The 20448-nt window shown below is 36.6% G+C and overlaps 1 protein-coding gene across 1 annotated transcript in view; it reads left to right on the forward strand.

Annotated features, from left to right (window-relative positions):
* MALRD1 (MAM and LDL receptor class A domain containing 1) overlaps positions 1 to 20448 on the forward strand; it is a 407814-nt gene that overhangs the window by 66153 nt on the left and 321213 nt on the right. The window contains exons 7-10 of the mRNA XM_008268638.5: positions 575 to 721; positions 6686 to 6852; positions 12633 to 12725; positions 15263 to 15467. Of these exons, the coding sequence (XP_008266860.4) occupies positions 575 to 721; positions 6686 to 6852; positions 12633 to 12725; positions 15263 to 15467 (612 nt within the window). The remainder of the gene's footprint in view (positions 1 to 574; positions 722 to 6685; positions 6853 to 12632; positions 12726 to 15262; positions 15468 to 20448) is intronic.

The raw sequence follows: 20448 nt of genomic DNA on the forward strand, positions 1-20448 counted from the left end.
TTCCTTTAAAATATCAATGTGATTAGGAATAGTTAATTTAAACTAATTTGATAAAGTAGATAAAGTCAAACATAAAGGTGCATCAGATAGTTCATGGAAAATATGGATTAATGAAAATCTATGCATGGATTTCAAAATTTTGTATCACAATTTTAATTCCAGCTTTCCATGAGTTTTTAATACTCTTGTATTATGTCATTTTAATATGAAATTTTAAATTTTTGAGATAACATTTTTAATTTACATTATAGTCTTAAAAAGAAAATAATGAAGTTGTATTATATCATTTTAAAAATTGCAATCAAAGTGGTACAAGAAATAGGAATCTCTTTTCCTTTTTTTATGCTGATGATTCTCATTTGGGAGGATACCCAGCGGGATCAACTGAAGGTTTTGGCAAACAGAGTTACTTGGGTGTTCTAAGTATTACTGTATCAAAAATTCCAGATATGATCTGTGTGCATGTGTGTGTATGTTATGCTTCTAGTTGATTTGATCATAATAGATAACGTTGGGTAAGCATCCACTTAGTAGCTTGTGGCAGACCTTCGGCACTTTTTTCTCTCCTCTTCAGTATGTCACGCCTGTGGATTTGAATCCGACATGTGTGACTGGGCATCAGAAGCATCTGCTGAGCAACTGTCCTGGATACGGACAAAAGCAAGTGAGGTCCAAGCATTAGGATCCACACCTCAGCAGGATCAAAGTGGTAATTACGAAGGTAGGAGAGGAAAACAATGCTGATTATTTTACTCTATGGTTTTCCTTTTCCTTTAAGTCTTGTAATTGGAATCACTCAGGACATAACGATTGCAGATTGGCTTTTTCTACTCAATAGGCATTTCAGTTTTCTGCATGCCTTTCTGTGGCATAATGGAGCTCATTTCTTTTCCCTTGCACTGAAGTTTGCTCTTCCAGTTTTAATATAGCTACCCAACTTTTCGATTAGTTCTAACATGATGTATCTCTTTTATATCTATTTACTTTTAATCTAAATGTACACTTATTTTATATTGGATTTCATGTAGATAATGATTAGTTGGGTCACATTTTTTGAATCATTCTGACCATCTCTTGTTTTTAATATGTATACTTAGAAAATTGACATTTAAAGTATTATCAATATTGGGTGTATTTATACTTATCATGCTTATCACTGTTTGCATTTTGTTCCCCTTATTCTTTGTTGCTAGCATTGTCTTCCATTATTTTTGCCCTTTTTAAATATTTTGCTACTGTTCATTATTTGAGAGGCAGATAGACAGAGAGAAATAAACATACAGAGACAGACAATGAGCTCCCATCAGCTGGTACCCCTGAAAATTCCCCCAGGAGCTAGGGTTAAACTGAAGCTGGATACAGGTGCCAGGAACTCTGTCCAGGTCTCCATTGTGAGTGGCAACATCTAATCACAGCTACTTTTTAGGATCTATACTGGCAGGAAGCTAGAGTCCGGAAACTGGGTATTGAATTCACAGTCTCTGATGTGGGATCCATGTGTCTAGCCACTAGGCTAAACATCTGCTCTCCCTTTTATGATTTTACTTGTAGATTTTATGTGATTTCATTTTGTCTCCTTTTTAGTATATCATTGTACTTCTTTTTAAAAATTTTTGTAGCTATAGGTCTAGAGTTTATAATTTATATTTACAACTAATCAAACTCACTTCAAATATTTCTATATTCTTTATCATTGGAAGTACCCTATACTACAATTTTCATAATTCCTCCCTCCTTTCCCTGGTATCATTGATTATGTCTATTGTTACTGTGATTCTCTTGAATAAACTGCTATTGGTTAGATCAATTTATAAGAAAAATAAATTTTTGTTGTGCTTTCAGTAGTTCTTCTCTAATGCTCTTCCTTTTTTTATGTAAATCCAAGTTTCTGACCTATATCATTTTCCTTCTTTCTAAATATTTTCATTTCTTGCAAAGCAGGTATATGGCAAAAAATTCTTTTAATTTTTAGGAGGTCTTAATATTTCAAGATTATTTTATAGGATACAGATTTCCACATTTTGTTTCTCAAAACTTGAAATTACTTCATTCCACTTTTGCTTGAATGTTTTCCAAGAAGATAAATGCTGTTTTTATCTTTGCTCTTTCATAGGTAAGGGCATTTTTTCCCCAGTGGACTTTTTAAGATGTTCGCTTTTTCTTTGATTTTCTGCGGTCTGAATATAATATGCTTATTTGTTATTTCTTGTCTATTTCCTGTTTGCTTTTGGAATTTATCCTACTTGATATTTTCTGGACTTCCTGGATCTGTGATTTTATGTCTACCATTATTTGGGAACATTGTTTCAAATATTGCTTCTGCTGCTTTCTTTTCCTTTTCCTTTCCCTTTAACTTTCATTACATGGATAGAGCACCTGTTGCAGTTTCCCCACAGTGGTTGACTATTCTGTTCCATTTCATCCCATTGTTTGTTTTCTTTTCTTTTTTTTTTTTTTTTGATTTTGGAAGTTCTATTAAACATTCCCTCACATCCTAAGAAACCCTTCAGTCTACTAATGAGCCCATCAAAGACATCCTTTCTGTTAAAATGGTTGTAATAGTTATATTAAGTTTTTTGATTCCTTCTCAGGACTTCTGTCTCATTGCCTACATCATTTTTATTTTTTTCAGTTGTTTACATTTTCCATTCAAGTCCTTAACATATTAATCATAGTTGTTTTAAATTTGGCCTTGGTTCTGATGCTTTTTCTTTTTAAACTGTGTTGTTTTCTTTTCAGTATGTTCTATATTTTTTGTTGTTGTTGTTGTTGAAAGTCAGACATGATGCACCATGTAAAAGGAATTCATGTAAATAGTGTGAGCACTTATGTTTATCCATCAGTGGTTTACTGTGTTCACTGTTTGCTGTGGCTGTAAGTGTCTGAGGCTAACATTTTGTTCAGTGTGGAGTCCTTGTCTCTTAGAGACCTCTTCTTCAGTAGGGTCTGAGATTGGTAACTCTTTTTGTACTATTTTGCTTATTATACAGAAGTCCTGTTGATGTGGTAACATATTTTGAAGGGAGGGGAGACACTGTATTATCCTCTAATTAGGTCTCAGTTTATTGGTGACCCTGCACCTATTCTGTGACCTTCAAAAGTGCTTCTTGCTACCACTCTCCTCTGTCAGACCTCAGTCAGGACAGGAAGACTACAAAGAGTTGAATTCTGGCTGTTCCTCTGCCTGTCTGCTACTGCCATGTAGAAGGCTAGAGCTGATTGAAGTTGGGTAGTTCCTTTTCCCCCAGACAGTTAGACTATAGTAAAACTCTGGTCATTTAGGTAGTGGAGACCTAGTTTATTTTGAGTTCAGAGCTTATTTATAATGTCAGAATAGTCCAGGCAGAATGGCTGATTTCCTCTATCTTAGCTACACGTTGAAATATTCTGATTTTTTTTACTGTCAGACTTACTCATACCAGATTCATTTTAGATTTTCCTGCTCAGGACTCGCTTCCACAGAGATCTGTGCTCTGGACTTTTTGCTCTGGTGAATTGTGGTTTTCTGTGTCTTCCAGACTCCCTAATCCTGGGGTAGTGCTTTTGAACTGTGACCTCAGTTCTCCCACGGTCTGTGAAAAGTTGTTAATTTTCAGTTTGTTCAGCTTTTTTACTTATTGAAAGGATAAGATTGACAACTTCTGAGCTCCCTTTATGATGGTGCAAAAAACTAGGAACTTCAGAGACTCTTTTTCAGTGAGATTTGTTCTCTTCCCACCTCCCTCCACTCTTTCCTGCTCTCATTTTCTGTTCTTACCCCGCCTTGTTAAATGATTTTGTGTGGCATTACTTAACTCCCCTAAACCTTATCTGTATAACAGTATAGTTCAGGGTTTCATATTTCATGGTGAAATCTTATCATTTTGCCATAGCCCAAAACAGTGGATGTTGCTGTACTTTCTGTCCTAATTTTATAAGCATAGTTCCCTATCCAAAGTTTTTACCTTCACTGGGAGAGTTTAACTGTTTTCCTCTTTTGTCAAACATGTAAATTGGTCAGAGTCAGAATCCAAACTACCATAACCTGTTTCTGATAAAACATACTCTGAGGTGTTTTATCTTGTCTTTGTCCTTTCTCTGTCTGCTTTCTAAAAAATGTTTTTATTTCAGTTATCATTTCTTTATATGCAGATCAGAGGGAAAGTGTAAACTTCCAGTGCTATGTTGATTAAAACCCAATTTTTCCTGGAAATAAGTTTCAATTACATTTATGGTTCTAGAGTTTGCAATAATATTTATTAACTTACACAGAAATGAAGTATTTCACTAGGGAGAAACAGGAAGCATTTTTTTATAATTTATTTGACAGGCAGAGTTATATTCAGTGAGAGAGAAAGAGACAGAGAGAAAGGTCTTCCTTCCGTTGGTTCACCCCGCAAATGGCTGCCACGGCCAGTGCTGCGCTGATCCAAAGCCCCACCCCGTCTCCCATGCAGGTGCAAGGGCCCAAGTGCCTGGGCCATCCTCCATTGCCCTCCCAGGCCACAGCAGAGAGCTGGACTGGAAGAGGAGTGACCAGGACAAGAACCCAGTGCCCATATGGGATGCCGATGCCACAGGCGGAGGATCAGCCAAGCGAGCCACAGCGCCGGCCCCAGGAAGAATTTTTTTTAAAAAGGATTTATTTACTTGAAAAGCAGAGTTACAGTGAGGCACAGGCAGAGAGAAATGAAGAGAGAGAGAGAGAAAAAGAGAGAGAGAGTCTTCCACCTTCTGATTCACTCCTCAGATGGCTGCAACAACTGGAGTTGCACTGATCTGAAGCCAGGAGCTTCTTCTGGGTCTCCCATGTGGGTGCAGGGGCCCAAGGACTTGACCCATCTTTCACTGCTTTCCGAGGCCATAGTAGAGAACTGGATCAGAATTGGAGCAGGCAGGACTTGAACCGGTGCCCATATGGGATGCTGGTACTGAAGGCAGAGGCTTTACTGGCTATGCAACAGTACTGCCCCCAGAAATTCTTGATTAAAGAAAGATTTCAGTTATAATCAAAACAGCCTCTTCTGTCACAAAAACAGATGGATAGAAAAATGGAACAGAATAGAACTCCAGAAATCAACTCACACATCTACAACTAACTTATCTTTGACAAAGGACCTAATATCAATACCTGGAGCAAGGACAGTCTCTTCAACAAATGATGCTGGGGAAACTGGATCTCCACATGCCAAAGTATGAATAGAACCCTACCTTACACCTTACACAAAAATCCACTCAAAATAGATCAAAGAACTAAATCTACAAACCAATACCATTAAACTGCTAGATAACATTGGGGAAACCCTGCAACATTGACATATGTAAAGACTTCATGGAAAAGACCCCAGATGCACAATCAAAGCCAAAATCGACAAATGGGATTATATAAAGGTGAGAAGCTTCTGCACTGCAAAAGAAACACTCATGAAAGTGCAGAGGCAACTGACAGAATGGGAGAAAATATTTTCAAACTACGCAACCCATAAACAGTTAGCATCTAGAATCTCTAAAGAGCTCAAGAAATTCTACAACAACAAAACAAGCAATCCATTTAAGAAATGGGCAATGGTCTTGAATTTTTTCAAGAGAGAAAATTCAAATGGCCAACAGATACTTGCAAAAATGCTCAGGATCACCAGCCTTCAGGGAAATGCAAATTGAACCCAATGAAATTTCACTTTACTCCAGTTTGAATGGCTCTCATGCAGAAATCAACAACAACAACAAAAAACAAATGCTGACGAGGATTTGGGGAAAAGGGTACCCTAATCCACTGTTGCTGGGAATGTAAACTGGTACAGCCACTGTTGAAGACAATATGGGGATACCTCAGAAATCTAATATAGACTTACCATATGATCCAGCCATCCCACTTCTGGGAATTTACTCAAACCAAAAGAAATCAGCATCTGAAAGAGTTACATTTGTACTGCCATGTTCATTGCAGCACAATTCACAATAGCTAAAATATGGAATCAACCCAGATGTTCATCAACTGTTGACTGGATAAAGAAATTATGGTATATATACACTATGGAGTACTATTCAGCTGTAAAAAATTAAATCCTGTCTTTTGCAACAAAATGGACACAACTGGAAATCATTATGTTTTGGTGAAATAAGCCAGTCCCCAAAAGACAGATATCACATGTCTTCCCAGATCTAAGATAACTAATAGAGTACTTAAAATGTGATGTATTGGAATGGATAGGACATTTTGAAATTTGTTGTTTTCAGCCCTTGCCTCTTCTGTTGAGGAACAGTGTTTTCTTCTTCATACTATTTGTTGGACTCTTTTTCTTACTTAGGGTTAACTTTATGACTATTAAAAATACTGATAATAGATCTTTGTAAAAATTTAGAGTGGGAATGGGAGAGTGGAAGAAGAAGGGTTGTATCATGGGTGGGAGGGAGTTTAGAGAGAGAAGTATCACTATGTTCCTAAATTGATATATATGAAATACATGAAAATAGTATAACTTAAATAAAATTTTGAAAAAGCAAAAAAAGAGAAAGATTGACTTCTGATTCACACATGAAAATGAAAACCTAGTATTTATACTTGACATAATCATTTTAGAACTTCATATGTTTTTAAATAAAATATTTATATTTCATGCTAGGTTTTGAAATTTTCAGAAATAGAATTTTGTTCAGAAAGAAAATGACAATTGTTTTCCTGAGTTGCTTTTCTTTTCTTTTTTAGGATATTATGTGTATGTTGGGGCTAAGCATGCTTTTACTCTTAGCCAATTAAACAGCAAGGCTTATTTAAACAGCTCTGTGTGTCATTGCTTGGGCAAGAGCTGCCACCTTCAATTCTATTACGCCATGGAAAATAGCATCTTGAGAGTTAGACTGTACAATAATAAGGTAAGAACAAATTTGCAATAGTCTCAGATTCATTGAAAAATGAAATTTGTATTCCTAGGCTGGCACTGTGGCTCACTTGGCTAATCCTCCGCCTGCGGCGCTGGCACCTCGGGTTCTAGTCCCAGTTGGGGCACCAGATTCTGTCCCAGTTGCTCCTCTTCCAGTCTAGCTCTCTGCTGTGGCCCTGGAGGGCAGTGGAGGATGGCCCAAGTGCTTGGGCCCTGCACCTGCCTGGGAGACCAGGAGGAAGCACCTGGCTCCTGTATTCGGATTGGCACAGTGCGCCAGCTGTGGTAGCCATTTGGGGGGTGAACCAATGGAAGGAAGACTTTTCTCTCTGTCTCTCTTTCTCTCTCTCACTAACTCTGCCTGTCAAAAAAAAGCGAAATTTGTATTCCTGACAACTTGACATTTCTATAGGTATTTCTCAGTTGTGTGTGTGCTTTATGTGTCCTTAACTTGATTTTATTGATTATATTTTATTTATATTTAAAGATTTGTTTATTTATTTTAAAGGCAGAGTTATATATAGAAAGAGGTAGAGACAGGGAGAGAGAGATTTGCTATTTTCTAATTCACTCCCCAAATGGTGGCAGTGGCAGAGAGTGGGGCAAGGCTGAAGACAGGAGCTAGGAGCTTTTTCAGGTCTCCCACATGGATGCAGGGGCCTAGCACTTGGGCCATCCTCCGAGTCTTTCCCAGGCATGTTAGCACGGAGCTGGATTGGAAGTGGAGCAGCCAGGACTTGAACTGGCACCCATGTGAGATGCTGGCATTGCAGGCAGTAGCTAAGCCAGCTACTCTGCAACACTGACTCCATCAGTATACTTTTGAAAAGAACTATTAAGAAAACAGTTTAGGACACACTAACATTTACAAAAATCAGTAGGGTGATTTTCACAGTATTATATATTATATATAATTATATATATTTCCTATTGATGGAACTACATTAAAGAAACTGGAAGTCTAATAAAATGACATGTCTAGCATTCTATAATTTTAGCTCTGTATTGAAACTCTTATATGATCTATTTTGAATTTTAAACCTATATATACCATTAAAACTGCAAATATGATGGAAAATACTCATTCAGGTAGACCATGTGACAGTTTTTAAAGACTGGTAATTACTGATTAAAAGCAAACTGAGCATTTGCTTATAAAATGACACAGCAGGTAGAGTGAATGTTGTGATGGTTGTGCTAGTGCTAAAACCACCTTAGGTATTTTTAATCTAGCAGCTGAAAAAACTGTCTACAAATGGGAAAATACCAGAGACACTGGGAATTTCTACTGTGAAGAAGATTTTATTTATAGATGGAAATAAAGATGTCATAGGAGTAAAGAGCAGTCTCATTTGGCAATAAGTACAGGGATTCTGACATGGGAGCAGAAGGTGGCAGCAAAAGTATACAGGTCAGTTTTTTGGGCTCAGAATGGTTTGACTAAATCAAGTTGAAACTTCTACATCACAACAGCCAGATTCATTTTCAACAAAAGTTTTTTTTTTTTATATCATCTGCACTTATTGGGTGCCAATAAGCATCTGTCAATAACATTCTGTCCTGGTTTGTATTCTTCTGAAGTTTGAAGTGCTATCATAATTTATCCTCAGAAATCAGAATGCTCATTACCAAGATACTTGGAAATTCAAGAGGAAACGTTTTTCTTCCTGGTTCTATCACATCATTTCTCATTCTATCTTTATTGCACTATTTTCATCATATCTAGTCTTTCTTCCACTCCTTTTTTCCTGGGACATTTATGGGATCTGAAGCAAAAAGTTGGATAATTACTCTCATTGGAGAACTTAATACAGTGTCCTTTGTTACTTGAAGAGGTCCTATATCTAGCATTCTGTAGCTGTGTTAAATTTTTGTGACATCTTTGAAATATTATTTGGGAATCCATTGCCTTACATATGTTGGTACCTTTCGTGCAGCATGGTAAGGGCTCAGGCCTGGGATTGCAGAAAGCTCCTTCCTACCTTTCCTGTAGCACTACAAACTTTCCACATTCATGGAGCAAGTCTTGACCCCTTATAAAAAGTTAAACTTTATACAGATGCATTTTACTATTCATGCCTCTATAATTTTCCAGTTATTATCACTTTTGCCAAATAAACCAAGCATGCAACTTCATATGAGGAAATGATCTATAATTTTCAGTTTCCTCTTTCAGCTAACACATAGTGAAAAAGGCTCTGAAATAATTTAGCTAAATATGCCTTAGAATATGGTCCTACAAGACTGTGCTTTATGAGGCAAGTAATTAATGAGTGTCCATATTGGTGTTTAATGAGTGTTTAAGATAAATTTCAGTGGAAAATCACTGATACAAGGATACTTTAGAAAGTTCATGAAAAATAAAAGGTCAAATATAAATTCATTTTGATGCAAAACTTTCTGGAAATCCATGCATATAAAAGTTATTCAAAAAGTTCATGAAAGGGGCCAGTGTTATAGTGTGGCAGGTTAAGACTCCACCTGCAATTCTGGCATCCCATATGGCAGCAAGTTCAAGACCTGGGTGCTCCACTTTTGATCCAGCTCCCTGCTAATTTGCCTGGGAAGGCAGTGGAAGATGGCAGAAGTGCTTAGGCCCCTGCACCCATATGAGAGACCTGGAAGAAACTCCAGGCTCCTACTTTTGGCCTGTCCCAGCCCCAGCTTTGAAGCCATTTGGGGATTGAACCAGCAGATGGAAGATCTCTCTCTCTTTCTCCCTCTCTCTCTCTCTCTGCCTCTCCTTCTCTCTCTATAACTCTGCCTTTCAAAGAAATAAACAATAAATCTTTAAAATTTCCTTTAAAAATTTATGAAAATTTGTTATAAAAAACAATGCATGGAAGTCAAAAGTCAGAATAAAGTTTACCTTTTAATTAGAATTTCCAAGAACTTTGTGAAATACTCATGCATATGTTATAATCCAAAAGATTATTCTAGTCTGCCATGAAAATAACTGATGAATTTTAGAATTTTTAATGTATGTGGAATACCATTATGATGTAATGAAAATGAGTAGTAGTACTCTTCTGGTGGCTTTGGGGGTGGTATAAGAAAATAGAGAAAACAAATAGTCTTAGATACAACACCATAGACTAATAACATATTTATTAGGAGTTTCTAAAAAAAGAGGATAATGCTGGAGAACTGTTGCAGTGTATTAACCCAAACCAAAATGGATGTACAATTTTGAGAATGTTGGCTGGTGTTTTATATATTAGCTTGTGTTAGGCAAACAATGTTGTCTTTTCTGACATTCTGTTTTCTATCCACTGTACATAAAACACACTGATGAAAATTTTTCATCAAAATATATTTAAGCTGCAGATTGATATTTTGCCACAAAGTTAAAGCATACTCCAAAATTTTAAAAAATTAGCCCTTGATGAAGATGCTCATTTGCATCTTCCATGAATAGAGTGCTGTTCTTATTCATATCCACAGGGCAGTTGGAAAGGTTTGTGGAAAATGGAATTAAAATGTTTATTTTGGTGCAGAAACTATTGTAATAGATGGATAGTTTTTTCATAATTGCATTTTTTGTAAACTTTTTGAAGAGCCCTTGTATGCTTGGATTCTAAAATTTTCTTGCCACCAAATAAATGTATCAGCGAATTCCATTTTCTACAGACCTGTTGAAGTACCTTCATATAAATCCTTATAAATTTGAAGAGGTAAACCAAGAAAAATCCAGAAAGAATGGTAAAGGTGTTTTGTTATTTCCAGAAGACATTAGAACTTGAGATGTAGAAAGTACATGGAAACCAAGAGCCTGGAACTCCATCTGGGTCTCCCATGTTGGTGGCAGGGTCCAAGCACTTGGACTGTCTTGTTTTCCCAGAATGCAGCTGGATTAGAAGCAGAACAGCCAGGTTATGAACGAGTACTCATATGCAATGCTGACATCACAGGTGGTGGCTTAATCTACTGTTACATAACTCTGACCCTAAGTCTGCATTATTGATTCTAATCTGGGGAGCAAAAACGTTTTTACATTTTTATTCAATGATTTTTAAGATGATAGAAAACTAGAATATCAATTGAAATATTTTTCTGGACAAGGGTTTACTTTTTACATTAACATCTGTTAAATAAGAATATAAGCATATGAACAGAAATAAAATACAAGTTGATTTCATATAGTTCCTTTATAATTGCTTGTGTCATCAGACAGGAAAATTTGATAGAAAAATATGTATTTTATGAACAGGACACCATTATATTAATGAATGGAAAGACATTTTACTTTGGAAAGATCTCTGTTCACTTTTCAGGAAAATTTAAATGCATTCCTTTACAGATAGAACAGAGGAAAATCAAGTAGTTAACTGTGACAGAAGCGCAAGTTCTCAATTTTCATGAAATGCGTAGGGGGGAGGTGATGAATGCAGTTTGCCAAGTTGTGTCAGTAAAAGTATGTGCAAAACAAGAATGTCTTGATGCTTAGTAACTGGAGTTGTGCAGGATACAATTGTAAGAAAATTTAGTTCATTTCTCACTTTTTCATAACTAATTCATTCTTGATGTGACATGGAAACTTCAGCTGCATTTTTGTTCATCTAATAGACATTGTAATGATGATGAAGAACACTAATCGATTTAAACTTCTGAAATATTTAGGACTTAGAAATTAGGAGTAGGAATCAGGCAGCAGAGGCATATAAGACTAAATTGAAAATTGATTCATTTTTAGAAAAACTTGTAAACCAATGAAATAAGCAGAGCTGAGGGAGGAGATAAATACTTAGAAGAGTGAAAATTTGTGTCATGTGTTTTTTGAATTACAGCTGCATGTCACCTTCCAAAGCTGCTTGTATCTCAGACTAGAAAGCAGACATAGAGCCAGTTTCCGAGGTCAGCCTGAAACATTTATGCATTCTCAGCGTGCATAAACATTCTCTACATGTTTAATATATGGCTACACGAAAAGTCACTGTATCCTATAGGTAAATAGTATGAACCATGGGTCTAGCTTTTCCATGGAAATATCAATTTAAGTTGAATGTTTGATGAAATTAAAGAAACAGTAGGATTATTTCAGAGCACAAAAGCATGGTCAAAAACCATAAACAACAATAATACAGACACATTTCTGGAATATATTATGGATGTTAATTGAGTGTTTTAGTGTGCTGTAACAGTTTTGTATGCATTTTGTATGTGGAAAAATTATCATTATACAGGAACATATGTAGCATGCTCTAGAACTTATAAAAATGGCTTTTGATAGAGTGACTAGCAGAGTTCAACTGTAGGAATATATTACCAGAAAATAATTGTTTCCTTTGAATTTTTCTGTGGGAAAAATATTTAATAGAAATTGACATTGCACAGACATTGCATCTGATACAATTTTTACCCTTATATTTAACATTTGTCTCTTATTTCTCTTCTTTATAAAGCATCATCCATTTTGTAAAATATAAAAAATGATATTGGCATCAACATTAAATAACTGGTATTATCAATTTTTATTTAGAGTTTTATTTTTGTGGCATAGTACTTTATTTAACAGTCTATTCAAATTTTTGCTGTATCTTAATTTATGAATTAAGAAAAAACAGCTTTACTAAATAGACATAGTTTGTTTTCTTATTTTTTCCTCTTTAAAAGTATTATTTGGATCTTCATTCTCACAGCCAATACTTCAGATTTCCTGGTACTGATGATCATACATCTAGATAATCCTACTAAAATGGAATTAATAGAGCAATGTAATTAAATGGGAGATTAGAATTTGGGGAATGAGTCATATCTTTCTTTTCATCAAAGGAAGAAGAAATATTTTGGACATACAACACATCAACTCACAGCAAATGGGTGAAAGTAGATGTATTAATACCAGATGGTCTGAAGATATTTCAGGTAAAAAACATTTTTTTAAATCATAAGTTTATTTTATCTTTCAATAGTGAATTTATCTTCCACTGCTAAATTTAGATTAGCATATTTTATTAGTGTAGAGTATATAAATTTGAGGAGAGCAATTGTCTACGTCTTCTTTTTACGTGGCCCATCTCAGGCCCAATTTGCCCTGAGTGGAGAAACCATTGTGTGTCACTGATAGCGCTTACTCCTTCTCCATGACCTCTGTCCCTAGCATCCTCTAGCATCATGCATTGCACATAGGAAGCACAATGTATTATGAAGCAGATAATATTGGTATTTAAAATCACTTGGTTATTTGCAAATGTTTTGAGTGCAGTGATTTATACTTTTGTAACATGCAGATAACTTAAGATATATTTGAGGGGCTGGCGCTGTGGCTCACTTGGTTAACCCTTTGCCTGTGGTGCCGGCATCCCATGTGTGCATCAGGTTCCAGTCCTGGTTGCTCCTCTTCCAGTCCAACTCTCTGCTGTGGCCCAGGAGAAGTGGAGGATGGCCCAAGTGCTTGGATACCTGCACCCACATGGGAGACCAGGAAGAAGCACCTGGCTCCTGGCTTCGGATCAGCGCAGCACTGGCCGTAGCGGCCATTTGAGACTGAACCAGTGGAAGGAAGACCTTTCTCTCTCAGTCTTTTAAAAAACTCACAATAGCCATTAGGGGGTGAACCAACAGAAAAAGGAAGACCTTTCTCTCTGTCTCTCTCTCTCACTGTCCACTCTGTCAAAAAATAAAAATAAAAAAAAAAACACCCTCACAATAGTTAAGACATAGAATCAACCCAGATGTCCATCAACTGATGACTGGATAAAGAAATTGTGGTATATACACACAATAGAATACTACATAGCCATAAAAAAAGAATAAAATCCTATATTTTGCAACAAAATGGATGCAGTTGGAGACAATTTTGTTTAGTGAAATAAGCCAGACCCAAACAGATAAATATGTTTTCCCTGATTTGTAGTCACTAATATATAGAATACAAAAACATATATGAGAAAATTGACATTTTGAGTTTTGATTATTGTTGATAACCTTTGCCTATACTCTTGAGGAAAAGTGGTTTTCTACTTACTATTTGTTGAATTATTTATTTAGTGGATGTTTAAGCTTGTGATTATAAAGTAACTTGAAAGTATGTCATTGTAAAAATTAACAGAAAAATAAGAAAAGAAGAGGAAGGGTGGGAGTGCTAGAACAACTAACTTGGTGCTGTTCTATTTGTTTTGTTTAATTTTATTTAAGATATACAAGTTTCATATATTTCATATAAAGAGATTCAGGACAACTAACTTGGTTTTACCTATAATGAAAACTCAGAGTATCATCTGAGTATCAACAGGGGTTGATATCAACAAGAAAACTCACTCCTGCAACCACTCTCCCATCTGTAACCAGTGAGTTTTGTGGGTTCTTTGCCTCAGCTCAGTATAGAAATAAAAAGCCAGGGAAACAATTTGCAAAGAAGCAGAAACTTTTATTTGATTGGCAAGTGATAGAAAAGTGAATGGTCTGAATAGAAACCAAGCGGAGTGCCCAAATGGGACACTGGCTTTCAGGAAGCTACAATGGTAGCCACTGGCCACATCGGGATATTGAACACTTGAAATAAGGCAAGTATAACTGAAGTACTGGATTTTAATTTAATTTTAATTAATTTATATTAAAGTAGTCTTGTGTAGCTGCTGGCTGCATATTGGATGGTAGAGAATAAATTATTTGCTTTCCACTCAGCTATTTATATACCTGCACTCTTGGTGTTAACTATCCTTTGCTCTTCATAGCTCCTCAAAAAATTCCAATACTTTGACATAATCTTACATTTGTAGAGAAATGTGTGATTGTTTCCCTTGCTAATCTTGTGAACCTCCAGAAAATTTAGCAATTCATTTGGAGAAAAATATATTTATTTTCTTTGGCACTTCTTTTCTTGTCAGAGCGATTGTTTTTTTTTTTAACACAAGTTTAATATTTTTTATGTGCAGTCTTTTAATTTTTGTTTATTCTTCCAATTTTAGTATATGTGCTGCCGAAGCGAGCACTTTGTTTATTCTTATATCATGTCCTTTCTATTTGCCTATTACATCCCTTCAGGCACTCAAATACAAATTCGAGCTGTTAAAAAAACAAGACCCAGTTAGAGCTTTTGGATAAGTAATGACAATATTTTCCTTTAAAATAAAAGAAGGACAGCTGTAAATATGTTGAGCAAGTAACAAGTGTGTCATCAAAAATATTTGGGTGTTAAGTGGGGTGATATAGGTGTCTATTGTCTGATCCTGAGTGGATTTTCAGAGGCCTTGGTGGAGCCAATGTGTCCATACATCTTACGAATGTGGGTCAGGCTTACCAGATAGGGACTTCGTTATCATTTGTACTTGGTTGCTTTTTCAACAAACAGATGTTTTTCTTAATAACTATTTATTCTCTAATATCCTTTTTTAGTTTTTTCTCTTCTTAAAGAGATGAAAAACTCACTCAAATTTGATTTTTTTTTTGTTTTCCTGAAGATTATTTTTGAAGGAATTATTTTGAGCCAGAAAAGTTTTATTGGGCTTGATCAACTCTGGGTCTATGCCTGTGGACAGGCCCCCACCCGAAAGCTTTGCTCTTCTGATGAATTCGCTTGTGCCAGTGGACAGTGCATTGCTCAGGATTCAGTGTGTGACTCTCAACAGAACTGCGCTGACGCAAGTGAAGATCTAGCAACTTGCTGTAAGTCAATCAATGGTTTACTTGCTGACCTTCTCTATTTCATAGCTATTAATTGTATTTCAGATAGTCTTTGCTTTTCTTAGGCTAAAGTTAATATCTAGCAAATAAGGCAAATGTACGATTTTAGTCTGAAGCTATTAGCACTGTTCCTTCCAGGGACTCTGTCAATTTTTTTTTTTTTAAAGATTTATTTATTTATTTGAAAGTCAGAGCTACACAGAGAGAGGAGAGGCAGAGAGAGACAGAGGTCTTCCATCCGATAGTTCACTCCCCAGTTGGCTGCAATGGCTGGAGCTATGTCGATCCAAAGCCAGGAGCCAGGAGCTTCTTCCGGGTCTCCCATGTGGGTGCAGGGGCCCAAGGATTTGGGCCATCTTCCACTGCTTTCCCAGGCCATAGCAGAGAGCTAGATCAGAAGTGGAGCAGCCAGGTCTCGAACCTGTGTTCATATGGGATGCCGGTGCTTCAGGCCATGGCGTTAACCCACTGCACCACAGCACTGGGCCCTCTATGCCAATTTAATGTTTTAGTACTTGTTGCTAAGATGGCAAAATTTCTCTATTTGTTTAACACATGAATAACTGCAGTCAGTGTTGTATTTATCTGTGTGTGCTTGTGTGTATTTGTGTGTGCTTTTGTTTTAGAGAAAAGTGGGTGGTCTTTGGACCTCCTCTTAAAGGCAGATCTATCGGATGTTAACCTGTGTTAAATGTATGTTTTTTCCCCTGTTAAAATGGTTATGTTGGGAGCCGTGGGGAGCCAGTAAGGAGGGGAAGAACTTCCTTTGCCTCCAGGGCTGTGGAATTCATTTCAGCCACCCTTAGCATTCATGAGGGAAAAAAGGTTCAATGCCTTACCTTTAGGCCTTTGCTGAAGGGTCTTTGATAGGCCTGATGACAACAGACCCTATTGCAATTCAAGCCTAGTCCTATGTCAAAGAAATAATTTGACAGCCTACATGATGGTTCTCACATGAGGAAACTTAGCAACTAAGGTACTTGTGCCTGTTTAGAAACCATGAATTCCATTTAAATGAATTTTCTACCTAACAAACAAGTGGATGTTTAGAAATATATTTAAATTTGACATTTATTCTGCTGCATATTTTATTCTAATGAGATATTTTGTTGAGCAGGGGAAATATTAAAACAAGATAAATGTCAATTTTTAATGTATTGGAGTCTATCTTTCCTTGAAGATCTAATATTTACTTTATACATTGGGTGCTCCAGGGGTGGATGCATATATATTCACAAATGTTATTTTCTCTTGTCAAAATGATCTCTTAATATATAGTGACCTTTATTTGTATAGTTTTTGAATGAAAGTGTGTTATCTGATATAAGTGTGGCTTTTTATGCTTTCTTTGTTTTTCCATTGCATGGAATTTTTTTATTCGTTAACTTTCAGTCCGCGAATGTCTTCACCAGTGAAATGAATTTATTAAAGGCAGCATATCTTTGGATCTTCTTTTATTATCCATTCATCTAGTCTAAATATTTTAGTTTAAGAAGTTAATGCATTTGTATTTGTGATTAATTTATATGGAATGATTTATTCCTATTGTTTTGATAATTTTTTTCCTTCTCTGTTTTTATCTTTGTGGTTTGCTGGTTTTCTATTTTGACAAAGTTTGATTCTTTTTATTCTTAATGTGTCTACCCTCCTGATGGGCTTGTACTTTTGTGCATTGTCATGATGGTAGCTTTTGCTTGTAGAAGTAGGTTTCCTTTTTAAGTTTCTTGTAAGGCCATTCTGGTAGAGATGAGTTCCCAGTTTTTGCTTATTTTGGAAAGACTTCTCCTTTGTGCCTGAAGGATAGCTTTGCTTAACATAATATCCTGGATTGCCTTTTGTTGTTGTTGTTTGCTTGTTTTCCTTCTGAATATTCAATATTAAATTGCATTCTCTTCTGGTCTTTAAAGTCTGCTGAAAAATCTGCTGTTAGGTTAATGGTGGTTCTCTTAAATGTGATTTGCTGGATTTGCTGTTTTTTTTTTTTTTTCCTCTCTCTCCTTTTAGAATTCTTTCTTTGCTTTGGAGTTTTGACAGTTTGACTCTAATAAGATCCAGAGAGAACCTTTCTTGTGTAAATCTATTTAAGGTCTTTTGATCCTCTTGGCTCACATGGTTCCCAAGATTTGGCAAATTTTCAGCTGCTGTTGCATCAAATATGATTTTTATGCCTTTTCCCTTCTCTTTTCTTTGTGAGACACTCATAATTGAAATATTTGTTCACTTCAAGGTATCTCTTAAATCTCAGAAACTTTCTTCATTTTTTAAAGATTTATTTATTTATTTGAAAGTCATAGTTACAGAGAGAATGGAGAGCGATATAGAAAGAGATGTTCCATCCACTGGTTTCCTTCTCAGATGGCTACAATAGCCAGGGTTGGGCCAGGCTGACGCCAGGAGCCAGGAGCTTCTTCCGCGTTTCCCATGTCAGTTGTAGGGGCCCAAACACTTTGGCCATCTTCCACTGCTTTTCCCAGGCCATTATCAGGGAGCTAGACTGGAAGTAGTGTGGGGGAGGCTGAATCCAGAGAGGCCTAGAGGAAACTTCCTGAGCCTGCCTCGAATTTGAAAACCTGTCTTTAAGTTTCAAATCCCTCGTGGTAAAAGACCCAGCCCCAGGGCCCTTTTGCCTAATGATCATTAAGGTGGTATAGTAGGAGTGGCTAAGACCCTTTCACATCATATCACCCCACCCCTTGCCCGCATCCACTTGCTCTGTACCACAGCTATATACACACCTCCCTTTTACAATAAAGTGAGATCCTGTTTTGACTGGGCTCCCCACCACATCTGATTGTCCCCCGGGGCGGGGTGGGGGGTAGTTCGGGGAAGGCTGAGTGGTGGGTGGCGCACTTCCCCTCCTGGGACAAGGCAAGCTGCGGACAGCCTGACTAATTCTCGGCGGTGATGAGGAAGAGTCACGGCAGAAGTAGAGCAGTTGGGACGCGACTCAGCATCTGTATGAGATGCCAGGGTTGCAGGCAGTATCTTTACCTGCTATGCATGTCACTGGTATTTCTTCATTATTCATAATTTTATCTTTCTTTTCCAATTGACTGTTATTTCAAAAGACCCTTCAGGTTCAGAAATGTTTTCCTTGATTTACTGTGTTGTTTAGGATCTCCACTGTGATTTTTTTTGACTTACTGAGTTCCTAGGTCTATGATTTCTAGTTTCTTCTTTAAATGATGTCTCTTTACTGAATTTCTCATTCAGATAATAAATTGCTTTCCTGATTTTAATGGTTTATCTTTATCCTTTTGTATCTTACTAAATATCTGTAGATGCACTGTTTTTAATTCCTTTCCAGGCTTTTTGTCAGTCTTCTTTTGAGTGTATTAGTTGAGATTTATTGTGGATTTTTTTTTAGACATTACAGGACCTGATTTTCACACTTCTTCATTCTCAACATTGATATTTGCACATGTGGTGGATTTGCTGACTACAAATTTTGTAGAGGGGCTTTTGCACTAAAATACTTTCTCCTAGAAGTGTGTCTTAGGTTTTAGAATCGGTTGGCTGTGTTGGCTTTGGTCACAGTGTAATCTTTGTAGAACTTCTGAAGCTATACTTCCTGGCTTTGGGAAGGGTGCATATGGCAGCATGACCAAAGCACTCTTCAGTCAATGTGGGCAGCCCTCCACTACACCCAGGCATCACAGCAATGGGAGCAGAGTGGGGATAGATATGGTCTTGGAAGGCACCATACAGCAATAGCCTAGGGAGTAGCGGGTACAATATGGACTGTGCATACTCCCTGGTCTCTTGGGGCCCACAAGGGCTACAGGATTCCCCAGCAGCAAAAATGTCAAATGTGCATGGTGCTGATAGAGGCCACAGGGAGCCTCCCGTTCACCATTTATCCATTATGGGAGGATTACACTAGGTCCAAACTGGTCTGAACTGGAGAAATAGAGTGGCTGATGCCATGTACTTTGTTATCTTCTTTATAAGATATCCTGAGTGCCTGTGTTCCAAAGTTTGTCCATTTCATCTGAGCTGCACTTCAGTGCTCTCTCCCAAATATTGTAGTCAAATAGTAGTTGTATACTCTTTGCTTCTGTCCTTTTTTGTTAGAGTGACCTTCATCTAGTATCTGTAGCCAGTCATTTTGCTGGAAGTTGATAACATATAATTAGTTTTGTATGATCTCTCATTGAAAACATATAACACAATGCTTTCTATATAGTGATTATTTTTAAGATGCTATAATTACTACTGCTTATTTACCTAATATAAACAGTATTAATCTTTAGTAACATAGACTTTGATATCAGGTCTGATTTGGAATTGTGTTGATAGTAATGAGCACAGAAAAATTGTGTGTATTTTCTCATTCAAATTTAAAAAGCTCTTCATGAGGATTTAGGAAGTTGAAATACACTTCAATAGATGTTTACCACACTGCAATTATGTCCTTGCCAGTTTCTATATTTTTGCAAGCTATATTGGTAACCCTCAGTGGGACTGTAGGTTTTAACTTGTTAAAATTACCACTCACATACACAGTCCCTTTTTTTAAAAAAAAAAAAATGGATATCTTGCATATGTGACTAAGACCTGATAGCATTTAGATTGAACCCCATAATGTGCAGGAAACTTTTTTCTTAAGAATTTCTAAGTCTGAGTGAGGCCCAAAGTATTAGCTCAGACTTCTTTTTTGTATAATTTGTGTTTATTCCTTACAAATAAACCTCAGTGGGGTGAGAGAATGTCAATGGAGAAGTTCTATGACAGTGAATCTACTATGAGATGGAATCTGATTCTATACTCTTTTTCTCTCACAAGGCTCCATGGCTCCTGCACAAAACCATCTTTTTCCTCAGCAAAAGGCCCTAAAAATGACAATGAAGGACTTATTATTCAGTCCACCAAATATCCTCTAAAGCCTTTTCCTCAGAGACAACTACTATATTCATGTAATATTATAATAGAGATCATTCTATTTTATTTTTATTCTATTCTA

Source organism: Oryctolagus cuniculus, chromosome 13 (assembly GCF_051225735.1).
Source record: "Oryctolagus cuniculus isolate XC-2025 breed Fujian yellow rabbit chromosome 13, ASM5122573v1, whole genome shotgun sequence".
In the NCBI taxonomy this organism is placed as follows: Eukaryota; Metazoa; Chordata; class Mammalia; order Lagomorpha; family Leporidae; genus Oryctolagus; species Oryctolagus cuniculus.